Here is a 13,810-nt window from a genome sequence, read left to right on the forward strand (position 1 = left end):
CCACACACACATGAGAGAACATGCATGCTCAGATACGCTCAGACACATTGACCAATCTGTGCACACACATCACTGAATGCTGAGGTAATCTGTAACAGTAGAACACCTCATAACTGTGGGTAAAAGAAACAAATGACACATGCAAGGATTTATACTACTTTAAAAGGCTATGTTGGGAGGCTCAGTGATGAAGAACATCACCAATACAATGCTTGAGATTTAAATTAGTTCTGAAATATTATTCAAATAGGGATCTAGAACAATGCAACATGAGCCAAATCTCTTAAACGCTGAATAGAGGATTAGTTGGCACAAAAGTAGAAACAGGAATGAACTTTACAGGGGCCGATCATTTCAGTTATACATCACTTAAAGCCATTAATGTCACTGCAAAGGTTAAACTTGCAAAAATGAATAAGGATATTAAGTAGAGTCTGTTGAAACAATGTGAAGTCTATACTGGATGTTTACCTTTAAAAGTTGTAATGAAGTGTAGTGTAGCCTTGTCATGTTTATTGTTAGCCTGTATAAATTATTACAAATATAATTACATTATTAAATTGGATAAAGGAGTTTTTATCTTCACCTGGTTGTACATGTTAATTTAAAATTACTGAATTTTGAGACATTTGATGCTCCCAATTATTCTGCCTCTACTTCATTTAGATGGAAATATTGTACCTTTTATTCCAATAAATGTATTTAATAGTGGGGGTTTTTTGGCAACATTTCAGATAACTTTATCAAACAATATTAAGAAGCTAGCTCCCCCTCTGCTGGCCTCACAATTAAAATACTGCTCAGATATTAATATCATAAGAAGCACATACGTATAATAAAGTGTTTTTAAATAACACAACACATACAGGAGCCACATTGCTGCAAAATGAGCAACTTTGACACTTGAAAATAGGCTACTTTAACGTTGGTTAGGTTTTAAATTCCTACACCTGGCACTTGCATTAGGAGTGCATGCATGGAGCCTTTTTCACCCTATCTACCTCTCTCCCTTTGCACCTCCTGCAAAGACTTTATTCTTGCAGGTAGTTTCCTGCTGCCTAAAATATAACATAAACGTCAACCATAGCCATTTGCCACTATCAACATGTGAAATCTACTTCACCTCAATGTTGTTCTTGAAGCTGTGCCTGGCGGTTTACTCTCACCTCCTGGAATAATGTAGCAGGCAAAAACAGCGACCCCTGTTGATGGCTGTGCGGAAGGACAGGTGAGAGGTAACAAGTTGAGAGGTCGTGTTAGCATATTGGTAAGGCGGCTACACTTTTGCTGCAGTCATAGTAAGTAAGGCACTCAAACAAAGCAAAATAGTCGTGGGCTAATACCTACAACAACAAAAAAAATTGCTGGGAAATGGTCCGTGGAACAGTTTCAATAACCGTTAGCTTTGAGTGGTAGCTTAGTAACGCAGATGTTGAACAGCTTAGCTAGTGTGCTAACGTTAGCAGGCTGCTAGCTGGCTTGCCAAGTTGCTATGTCGCAACCAAGTGCTTGGACTTATCGGAGCTAACAAAACTACCTTACCTAAACTGCAAAGATATTTGACTCCCGAGGAAGAACAAGAAAGGTGGGTATGTTGTCATGCGACAGTATGCAGATATGTTTAACCGTAGTTAGCCCGCCCTGTTCAAATAAGCAGGATAACCTCTGCTAATAGGCTAGCTTCTGTTTAATGTGAGATGTTGCATGATTAACTGGCATTCATGTTGTTTGTGCCAGCTTTGTTTCGAGAGGAACATAAGTCCGAAGATAACCTGCAATGACAGCAGGTAGCTTTCTAACAGTTTCCAAAGTATACGCTAACGTCTTAACCAGTGGGGGGGAAAGTATTCAGATTCTTTACTTGAGTAACAGCACTGTAAGCAGTGGATTTCAGAGTATATGTTGACACCTCGGACGCTCCAACCACACTGTGGTGTCTAGCAACCTGAGTGTTAGTGGTTCGATTACCCAAAAAGCGGATTTCAGAGTATGTTGACACCTCGGACGCTCCAACCACACTGTGGTGTCTAGCAACCTGAGTGTTAGTGGTTCGATTACCCAAAAAGCTCTCGCAAATTTATTTCTTGTCATACCAAAACTGCATATGTTTATTTTATTATATTTTGACAGGTATATCCATATTTCATCTATATTCTATTTAGATATTGCTGTATTTTAATGTTATTATAGTTTCCTACTGTTTCTGATAAAAGTACACATTTCAGAGAAAAACTAAAAAGATATTTAAATATTTGAAAATATGGAGTAAAGCAAAAGCAGCCAGTCTTTACCTTTTCTAAGAAGGCATAATAAAATAGCATTTGCAACATCAATCTATTGTGAAAACATCTCACCATTATTTCTTATGGTGTGTCTCTTATTTACAAGCAAGGCTAGAGTTGAGTAATTATTTACAAAGCGAAATGCTAACCGAAGGGATGATTATTAACAGACAACATTGCAAACCATGTATAGGGTCTGTTAGTGTAACTACTTTTCCTAAATGTTAAACGTTGACCGGCCAGTGTTGTTGTCCGGTCAAAGTCCGTGCTTTTTCTTTAATCCCGAACTGGGATTATGGAAAATGTGTGCAAGTTAGATAATATTCTCCTTGTCTGTCGTGATTTGAGTACATCGGTTCCGGGTAGACCATGTTTCTCAATGCTGGTTGATTTAATGTCAGAAAATACCCAGCGTTATTGAATACATATTTATTGGGAGAGATTGGGAAATTCACAAGGAAGCCACCGACATGCACTTTTCTCCCAAACTCATAACTAATCCACAGGTTTTTTGTACAGCTGATAACAGACCCCACCAGTTCAGACACAAATGTACTTCAAGACCATTTAAACGTGTTTCTTAATTAATCAAAGAATCTAGATTAAATTTGTTTCCCCGCCAGTTGCCTTCCTGTGGGGCTGCATTGAAGTGGTGAAATATGGGTGGGACACTTAAGGACATTAACCATGTAAACAATTAACTCATCCTGTCAAGTCCTCTATAATTTATCTATTTATCAATTACTGCTTCCCTTTTCATCGATACAATGAAAGAGTTTGGCTGCTCTTGGTAAAATTGATGGATGTAGATTGAGTGAAGTTAATAGGCCATGTTGGGTATTGATCAATCGTTTTCTTGATGCAGCTAATGTTTTTTTCCCCCCATTAAATCTGTATGTCAAGAACATACCCAAAAGTTATGTTGGACTTTCTGATACATTTTAAGGTATTTCTAAACTGTAAAAGTTTCAATGTCAATACATTGAGTCTATGTTGAAGATTAGAAACAGTGTTTTGGGGTTTCACTTCATGTGAGAGATTTTTTCTCTAAGTGCCTTCTAGTTCGTAAAGTAGACCTCTATTGCGGTCTTACTGGCTCTTTCTTTTCCTCTCTGTCTCTTAACACACACACACACACACACACACACACACACACACACACACACACACACACACACACACGCTCATTGTTTAGCCCAGACATGCTTGACCTCTTCGCTCAGCTTTTCTCTGTCGGGATGTCTGGTCCTGGCTTAAAGTAAGGAATGCAAAATGATTGCCAGAGAATTTAGACTTGGACTATGTGAAGGAGTATGCTTTGCATTGCGTGTGGTGCTGTGTTTAGGGAAGTGCTTTCAGAATCACTGTTATCTTGATTAAATACAATGTTAAACCAACCCAAATGGATGGTACTAAATCATTCCAGAAGTAGTCCTTGCTTTGTATGATAACAAAAGCGTTTCCATGGGTGCGTGATATAAATAATGAAATGTCCCAGGTGTCCACTCCCAGTAGAAGAAAAACATGTTTATTCAACACTTATATACCCATAATTCCATTCAATTCTCACATCATTTCCCAGTGGGTCATGCCTTCCACTGTGGGATCTTTTGCTTGTTCCGGTTGCCACCCAAGGGTGTTCTTGATGTGTGTGCGTTGGGACACAGCATAATTGTGCTGAGCAAGCATGTTTTCTCACCTTGTGCCTCAGATTTTCCGTTGTTAAAACAGGTAACCGTTAAACCCTTATTGCCAGCATAATGAATGACTTGCATCTTTTAAATGCACCTTCAGCCACTTCTGTTTGAGACTTGCTGCGTCATGGTGCTGCAGAGGGTGTCAACGAGGGCGAGATGATGGGAGTGGAGTGTTGGGGCAGGTTGTCTGAATAAAGGCTGTTGCAATCATAGCAGTAATTAAGGTGTTAGTGTGAACCACAGTTCAAAGAGAAGAAAACACCCGCTGGATGAAATTGCTCCCTGTGGCATCAGCTAAGACTTGCTGCGTCAGCAAGGTCAGGGGCCAATCAAATCAGGACTCCCTGTATTTCCCCTTTGAACCTTTATCTCAGGGGACGGGATTATAATTGCAGTGTTCTGATGAAGATGATGTAAACGTGTTGGTTTAGGTTGTCCTATGTCCTGCTTATTTATAAAGTTGCACATTCAGATAAAACATAGTGAAAAGACAGCGTTAAACCAAGTGTATCTACATAGCCTTTTATCAAAAGTATCCCAGCATGTAGCAGCACATTAAAAACTCTTCTGGACTAGTTTTTTATAGAGAGATTGCCTATCCTTAACTTGCCTCGTATTTGACAGTGTTTGTTTGAATAAATGGAAATAAATTGGTCTGTTTGGGTTTTTTGAGTTGACTTTGCTTGATGGTTGTTATTGATATTTTTTAAAGGCCCTGCACATCAAAATAGGTCATTTTGAATTATCCTACTTAATTTTGGTGGAGCCAAACGAGGAACAAAAGATAATCCACGACCTTGGTGTATAGGTGCACCAAGATGAACAGGAGAGAGTGGGAGATTCAGGTCGAGCACACAGTTCGGAGAGGTCTAATCAGGCTAACCAAGTGAAAACACCTGTGTGTTTCTTACGTAAGGACAATAGTGTTACGTTACCGTTGAGGCTGAAGTGGTCACCACTGATGTCATTGAAATGACAGGCGATCCTCATGGCATGTCCAGATGAGCCCCTTTAAACTCATCTGATATGTCATGGACAATTGAAGGTCCTGTTACTTGGTTTTGAATTTCCGAAGGATTACGTGCTCAGTTCACTTTCCTCAGGGATCTAATGACTCTATTCCTGCCATGTTGCAGCTACCGCTCGGAACATGCTCGACCATACTTTTTCAATCTACTACTTAAATGGTTTGCATTTACGTTCATCTTGAGCCTTGTTTTATGAGGTTTGTAGGTCAGTGTGTTTAATGCCGTGGACTGCCTTCACATGTGTGAATGATCATTAGTTTACAGGTTTATAATGAATCTTAATTATACTTATTAAACCAAGGATGTAATACATTATCACATCTTTAACAACGCAAGCTTATCAGTTCAATATACCTTCATATTGTGTTTATAGTTTATTATGTAACTTTATCCATTAGTTCCACTCCTAATATCAGAGGCGATTGCAGTCAAAGATAGCTGTCATAGCTTCAGGTGCACTTTTTTTCACAACATGAGTGGATTAAATTATTTTGGGAAATGATGAAGGTGTACCAAAATCGCTTTTTAATTTACATAACAACAACTAGTTAAAACGGCAAAATGTTATCTTAAATATCAGTTGGGATTGAATAATTTGGATCAAATACTCTGCCCCAGTATATTTAATTGAATATATTTGTGTATGGTTACACAAGTTATTGACGGCTTTAACAATACTTCAACCACTGTTTATGCTCTACAGACTGAATAATTTTGAAGCCACAGCCACACTTGATTTAGTGACCATGCGTCAACAATGTGTTACCCACAGTCAGAAAAGGTTCCCCTATTTACATTCCACACTTGGAATGTCTGCCCTGGTTTTTCCACTGTTTGTGGGGAAATATGTCAGAAGAACAACAGAACAGCAGTCCTCGCAATTGATGCGACTCTCGATAATCCCATTTGTTTCATGTTACAGTTGCTCCACCCAAGCCACTTTCCATAGTGGACATCTAAGTGAGGAATACATCTCATGAATTCATCTTTGTTTTTCAATACATAAACAACAGCTCACGTTTGATCTGCTTTTATTTGTTTTGAATGATTAATCTTGTCTCCCTCATCTCTCCGCAGATGGCTGTGTCAGTGCGGGGCCTGTACTTTGTGATCACCCTGTTTTTGGGAAGCATCTTTGGAAGTGTCTTCATGCTGGCTCCAGTTCTGCCCCTCATGCTGCTGTCTCCTGCCTGGTACCGCTGGATCACGGATCGCCTCGTCGCTACCTGGCTGACGCTGCCTGTGGTGTGTTCATCAGCTTAGCTTCTACTTAGCATGCCAGATGGTCTTAAGTGACCCGTGTCTAATAGGGCTGCACGATTTTGGGAAAATATCTAATTGCGATTTTTCTGACAAATTTTGCGATATTTGTTTTTAAGCGACCCAACGGAAGTTTATTGTAAAATGCGGCCGTATCTCCGGCTAGGAAGGTCGCATCAACATGCTCACGTCACTAGCACCCCCGCAGCCCGAGCTACACGTGAAAGAACTAAACTTACATGAAACTTCCGTTGGGTTGCTTTAAAGCCAAGCTTCAGTTTAAGATTCTCCCTGTAATAGATGTACAACATGTGATGGAGCATTACTAACCTGACTCAGACGGTTTGTTTCACCAAACCATCTAGGAAAGCTCCAGTGGAAGCCATTTGGAAAGGGCAGGCACTTTCAAAAATACTTGGCAGGTGATTGGATCAATCTGTCAATCACCTTCTATCATGGGCCACTTCTGATTGGTTAACAATTGTTGGTACATGTGGAGCACAGCACTTCTGATTGGTGTGGATGACTGACACACAAGAAGAAAAAAATGTAAAAAAATTGCATCATTTCGATTTAAAATCGATGAATCGTTCAGCCCTAGTGTCTAACATGGTCACCATCATCCACGTCATATCTGCCTTATTTATGCCTGCCCTATTTATCAGAAGTAAACTTCATGTATTTAGGTTTCCTTTTAGGACAATTAAGCAAATCTTGTTTACGGTGACCCCATGCAACATTATTTATTCATTTTCTTCTCATACTTTTCCCTCCTAAATGTATCTTCCCATCTTCCCTCTTCCCAGTCCCTCCTCTCTCCCTTTACATCTTTTTCCAATGATCATTCTTGTGATCATCTACCTCTCCATATGTTTCCTCCTTATCCCTTTTCATTTCTTCCCTCTTGTTCTTCCTCCTTATCCCTTTTCATTTCTTCCCTCTTGTTCTTCCTCCTTATCCCTCCTCCATCCCGGCATCTCTCCCCTCTGTAGTCGTTGCTGGAGCTGGTGTTTGGGGTGAAGGTGGTGATTACGGGAGATGGCTTCATTCCGAGTGAGCGAAGTGTGATCATCATGAACCACCGCACCCGCCTGGACTGGATGTTCCTCTGGTGTTGTCTGCTCAGGTACAGCTACCTTCGTCTGGAGAAGATCTGCCTCAAGGCGGCCCTGAAGGCTGTGCCTGGCTTTGGTGGGTATACATTGTGTGCTTTTCTCTTTACTGAACACACCATTATATAATATATGGTTTGCAAAGCACTTCTGCATAAATGTCATTACATAATTGCAAAGCAGTTTACTTTTAATAGAAAGTTGAATCTAAATCTAAATGAGGAACAATATATTGTAAATGTAGGGCAGTAGAAGGGTATGAAAAAAAGGAAATTGAATCAACACCTATTTTTTATTATATCATAATATATCATTTTTTTAACGCATGTCACATTATTTAACATATGTTACATTAAGCTGTCTGTGGCTCTTTTTCCTGCTGTAACAAGGCGAATGTCCCCTCCGTGGGACTAATAAAGGTATTCTGATTCCATAACATTTCTTCTGTTTTAGACTCTTATTAGTTTAAGCAAAAAGCTTATTAACGGGCGCCTGAGAATAGTTAATATAACCAAATAAAATAAAATAAATTCCTGTGAGTAGATGCTGGTATGACAAACGTGATATCAAGAGGGAGTATGTTAGAGATCATAAGTACTCTGAAATAAAAAATGGCCCAATGTCAAACGCTTTTCCTGGGAAACATAGACTATGCCTGCCTTGAAAAGTCCAGATCAGTTAAGCAATTACACCTGTAAAGACTGTTTGTATCTTCCAGGCTGGGCCATGCAGGTAGCATGCTTCGTCTTTATTCAGCGTCGGTGGGAGAATGACAAGAAGCACATGGGGAACATGCTAGACTACTTCTGTGACATCAAAGAGCCCCTGCAGCTGCTCCTGTTCCCCGAGGGCACAGACCTCACTGGTGAGAAATAAACAAGCATCACTCCATTCATTCATGGGACAACTTAGCCACATTTGCAATAGTCTTTCTCACAATATGTACCCGACAACCAGTTTACAGCTCGCAGTGTGGCCCTACAGGGACACTATTATGCAAATACAATTTCCAAATGATAAGGCACGGCAAAATCCCCGAGACACAAACCCCACGCAGACTTTTCTGCAGGAATGCTCTGATGTTTCAATCCAAGCAACAGCGACACCAGTGACTAAAGCCCTTTCAAACCAGAACTAATCCAATCAAAGTCCCGAGTAGCTTTACTGAGGGAGGCTTAACTTCTCTCTACGCATCATGATGTCATGAGGGGCCCAATTAAGTTACATCATAATTGGCAAGAAGATTTAGGGCTTTAAATATCGTTTCGGTGTTGCATTTACTCCTTTGCATGGGAGAGTCTGCACACACGTCGGCATCTAAGCCTCTTACACCTCGTGGCTGGGGCGGTGAATACAGCATGTTCTGGCGACCAATGCAAAAGTTGTCCTGTTCTTTTAGAGACCTGCACATACAGGATCCGGTCCAGAGTGCACTTAAGCCCCCTCTAAATATGACCATGACCCCTTTTGAACCTTTTAAAGCTGTGTGTGAATTGAGTTAAAGATTGTATAAGAATGACTAGTCCTTGGAAAACGTCATAGAGTTCTGTCTATAGACCCTTTGTCCTACAGGAAGCAGCTACTGTACTTGTTACATCATTTGACTAATGAGTCGTGATATAGTTTACGTGTTCCTGCAACAAGTTCCTGAGGAATGTTTGGTTAATAAACAATCATCTTTCCTGTGTTTATGTCCCCCTCGGTTTTTAAAAATGTGTCAGCGTTTGCCACTGGTAGGTGTATTTCATGGATTGTTTCATAGCGTAATCAACCTTAAGATTGTCTGACTGCCACATAATAGTTTTGATAGCATACTGTTTTTGCTTTTGTGTCACATGTCAACAAAGTTCCATTTTTATCACAGTTCATGTACATTTAGTGATATTTTCTTTATAAAAAATAAAGGGAAAGTTAAAGTAAATCCAAATAGACGCATAATACTGCTGGCTTGTTAAGAGTCCATCAATTAACCTTGGATAACCTTCATTGGATGTTACTAATATGTATGCAATAATAGTACTGCTATCAGCAAATAGAATAACTTGATCAGCTTAATAAACATAAACTTTTCTTTAAGTTGTGCCTTTTTGATAAGTAAAAACTAATACAAAATGTCTCTCTCGTTAACTCTTATAAATAGTTACATGCTTTCCAACATAATATGGTTTTTGAAATGTCCAGCGTTCTAATGTGTATCTGTCTGTCTTGCAGAAAATACAAGAGCAAAGAGTGATGCGTTTGCTCTCCAGCACAAGCTCCCGAAATTTGAGTATGTGTTGCATCCTCGCAGCACTGGATTCACCTTCATTGTGGACAGACTACGAAAAGGTAAGATAGGATTTTTTGTTAATCGGTGGTCAAATGGCAACATCTTCTGGTGATTGCCATTATTTAGTCAAAGTCATCATGATGGAAATACAGTATCAGCAAAACCAGGGGAAATGGCATGTCATCATGATGACTGTAGTTAATCCACTGATGCCATTTGTATGGGTGGGATCCTTCCTGTTATTCTACAGCTTCTCAGACTGATGCTTCATCCTACTGTCAGCCATTACAACACCCCAAAGATTCTCATGTTTCCCTATGAGCTAATTTCTGGCACTGCTCCAGGGTTTAAATACCACCTCTGGCGCTGCCGTCTCATCATCAGCTGCCCTGGGTGCTGAGCACGGCACTAACTCTCCAAGCAGGTGTTGTGAATCAGTGTGATGTCATTAGACTCAGCTAATTCTGCTCTACCTCTCTCTGCACCCCACACTGACATGTCTTTGTCCCAAGTCCACCGTGCCCCTCTCAGCTCTATTTTTAACTTATGAGAGATGAGCTGTACAGGAGCCGGCGCTGGCAGGTGTCATCCTATCCACTGAGATTTCATTCAGCTCTATAATAGCCGCGTTCACACCGCAGTACTTTTCCCACTTTAGTTCCGATATAGTTCCAAAATGTCGCGTTCACACCAAAAAGAGCCGAAACTAAAATAAGTTCATGAGAACCTTTTTACCCCCTTTTCCGTCCCTGGTAGAGAGCAGGGACTTTCGTGGGAGAAAAAGGTTCCTATTTTTAATTGGCTGGGCGGATTGCAAACCACGCCCCGTAAAACTCAAAAAAAGGGTTGTGAAGCCGTCATTTTATTATCCTAGCATTAGCATTAGCCCAGCGCAGAAATGCAGAGAGACTAACTTATGGCAACACAAAATAAAACATGGGAGCGGTGGAGATGAGGAGGTGTCGGCGTTCTGGAGATTTACTCGGAAGCCAGTCCCCAACTCCGGGGACTTCCGGCGGCAGTATACGCCGTGAAGTTGTTTGCGGCCTGCCAGTAAACCCAAAGCAGAAGAAGAAGAAGTGACATCAGCGGCTTCATTTGCCTAATCCACCCCCAGGGACTTATTCCGGTGTGAACGCGATCTGTACTTAGTTCTGATGAACTAAGTTCTCATGAACCTTTGTGGGAAAAGTACTGTGGTGTGAAAGCGCCTATTGGTATAGTAAGGGCACTGCGGATCAAGGACAGTGGTATAAAGCTCACGGTCGTTTTGAAGGCAGAGATGGGATGAAGCTCTAAGCCTCTGGATAATTAGAGCTACATGTGTAATGAAGCTCAGAGCTGGGATTTTGACAAGTGCATAAAGGGGATTCCAATAACAAGTGTGGAAGTGGAAAATTGATACATTTAAGTCTCCTTGCAGTGTCACTGCGTACCATACAATTAGTTTGGCGTGTTGACAATAGAGCGTTATACATAACTTTCAGTCTAGTTCAATGCCTGTTCTCTTTGTTGTGCCCTTTGATCATTTTAAACCGTCCCTTTTCCTAGGGGGCAACCTGGATGCCGTCCATGATATTACAGTGGCGTACCCCAAGAACATCCCTCAGACAGAACGCCACCTCATCCTGGGCCTTTTCCCCCGCGAGATCCACTTCCACGTCCGCCGCTACCCAGTGGCCTCCCTGCCCACCGCCTCGTCCGACCTGGAGTCTTGGTGTCGGGATCGCTGGGCCGAGAAGGAGATCCGCCTGCGAGACTTCTACTCTGCCCAACCCCGGGGCTTCGATAGGGAAGGTGTCGCCCGTGTCCCACCCTGTAAGTCTGAGCTGCGGGTGTCTCTGATCAAAGCCGCCTCACTGCTCTACTGGACCAGCTTCATCGCCTTCTGCTTCACTGGCCTGTGGCTCTGGGCCCCATTCAGGCTCTACTTCCTGGTTATGGTGGGAGTATTCATGGCCCAGCAGAAGCTGATTGGCGGGGTGGAGCTGCTGGAGTTAGCCTGCCATCAATACTGGAAGTCCACGGCTGCCAAAAAGGGTGAGAAGAGTAAGGTGCTGGATGCGAAGATGCAGTGAGGATGGAAGACAGTGTTGACTGGACGATGAGATGTTTCCACCCCGCTCTGAGGGCAAGAGGATCCTTTTTTAGGGACTCAATGCTCCATGCCTTAGAAGGGAAGTCATGAGTTCAGTTCCTGCCGTTTGCATGGCTTCAGTCGAGAGAGCTTACCTTTCTGCTGTAGAAGAAAGGGGAATGTTATTTAAATGTATCTGTGTATGTGGATTCGAGGAATTCATCACACCTATTGCACCACTTGCCCTTTGTATGTCCCTCCCTGTTATACTTGGCTTGCTGTTTGTGCATTTTATCAGTTGACCTTGTTGGATGTTTATTTTAGTCGTTTGTTCAGAAACTCAGTATGGTCATGTGTCATGAAACAATGCTGTCAGTATTTGTCATACTATTGCCATGTCTTTGGAACTTGTTTTATTGTATTTTTGTGTTGCCCTTTGGTTTTATATCCGTGTCATAAATGATGGAGCAGAGCCATAGTACAGACCTCCTGTACATATGATGACTTGACTCTAACCAATATTTAAATCAGCACTGTCGGCTGGATTAGACTGATGGGACTAGTTCAATTAATTAGTTTTGATTAGACGTCTCGAACAGGGAAAGATAAGGAGTTAATTCCCAGAGAATTACTTAGGAATATACAGGTATATATGTGTACCATTGTTTACCTTTATTGGGTATAATTACCCTTTTATACAAATTGGGGAAAGAATTTCCCCAGTTAGTCCTCAGAGATGACTTGTGTGATGATGCTTATAATTACTGTACAGGTTTTGAAACATAAACGATGTTATTCTGTGTGTTTGCTCAAGTAGCTTTGCACATAAAAGCCAAATGTGGGAGAAGCAGATGTGATTTTTATCAAGAAACCAAACAAAGTCTTGTTAGGAGAGGGAAACCTCATCCACAGCTGGAAAGGTTACCCAGAGCAACGCCGAGGTGGCACTTGTGATCATCTACTTGACAAGATCAGAGATTTGAGATCTTGTATCTTTAGAAGCAGATGAGCTTTGTGCCCTTTCTGGGAATGAAGGGATGCCTTTTAGAGGCAGGATGTGGGTGGGGGGGGGGGCCGGGGTGGAAGAATGTCCTGTTGGGACAACATTACCCCTCGATGTGCCGGGGTGGCATAGAGGACCAGACTTGGAGTGGAAAACTGGCCATGAACTCAACCTAATCCAAAAAAGCCCTGTAATGCCCACCTCTGCCCGTGTCCCTCTCCGGAGGACTGGCATTGATGCACTTGCTAAACTCAATTAGCAAATGGCAGCTGAGAAAGCTGCTCCGATTGTGCCAAAAAAGGACTGAAATTATAACAAGACTGAAGCAGAGCTTGAACCACACTTTTAGCCACTGACTCTCCTTGCCACTCAAAACCATTTCAATTCTATGAGTCTGGAAACTTTTGTCTTAGACTATCTAGCACTTTCTGTAACACTGTGCCGTGTGTGATCTAGATGACCACTTCAACCCTGATTTTGTTTTGTTTATATAAATCTGAAGCTCCTGTAGTTTAAGTGTAAAGAGGCTGTTTCCAGTCACTGTGATCCAGCTGTGTTAACAATTTTACCATCAGCATGTAGTAGTTTACCAAACATGGTACTATATCCGTTTCCTCAGCTCTGAGCCAGCCAGATTCTCCATGTATAACTCTTTCACTTGTGCTGTTTTTCTGTAGCTCATTTTACAATCACTCGCTGATGCTGGACCTCTTCAGTCACTGTCCTCAGGTAAACAAGAGTCAGTCTCTTACAGGAGGAAATGTATATCTAAATAAATATACTGTATAAATTCATTCACGTTTCCAGTCTTTTTCTTACACTTGTCAACGTAGAAAATGTTGATTATACTGACTTTAATTCTGCTTTTACACTGATTTGATCTTTTGATTAATGCCGTAATAGCCCATCATTTGATTGACAGTAACGTCACTTTAAAAGGTTGCTGACATCATAGCTATTACATTACGTAGGGATTACGACAATGGGTTTTTATCATTTACTCATCACTTGTCTCAGAACATTACTCGGATGTGTAGCCGCTGCAGAGCATCTTGGGTATTGTCTGGGCAGTCCTTTAATCT

At 41.4% G+C, this 13,810-nt stretch overlaps 1 protein-coding gene across 2 annotated transcripts; it reads left to right on the forward strand.

Moving 5' to 3' along the window:
• The first annotated feature begins 1,222 nt into the window (after nt 1-1,222).
• On the forward strand, nt 1,223-13,522 carry lclat1 (lysocardiolipin acyltransferase 1). 2 transcript variants are annotated; one of them, XM_079694798.1, is made up of 6 exons: nt 1,223-1,585; nt 6,085-6,252; nt 7,260-7,458; nt 8,098-8,244; nt 9,591-9,707; nt 11,200-13,522. In XM_079694798.1, exons 2-6 carry the CDS (start codon nt 6,085-6,087, stop codon nt 11,724-11,726), a joined length of 1,158 nt encoding a protein of 385 aa, XP_079550924.1. In that variant the 5' UTR covers nt 1,223-1,585; the 3' UTR covers nt 11,727-13,522. The 2 variants fall into 2 exon arrangements, with proteins under 2 accessions (XP_079550924.1, XP_079550925.1); XM_079694799.1 differs by having other exon boundaries at nt 1,233-1,298.
• The last annotated feature ends 288 nt before the right edge of the window (nt 13,523-13,810 follow it).

Source organism: Notothenia rossii (assembly GCF_949606895.1).
Source record: "Notothenia rossii genome assembly, chromosome: 7".
Classification (NCBI taxonomy): Eukaryota; Metazoa; Chordata; class Actinopteri; order Perciformes; family Nototheniidae; genus Notothenia; species Notothenia rossii.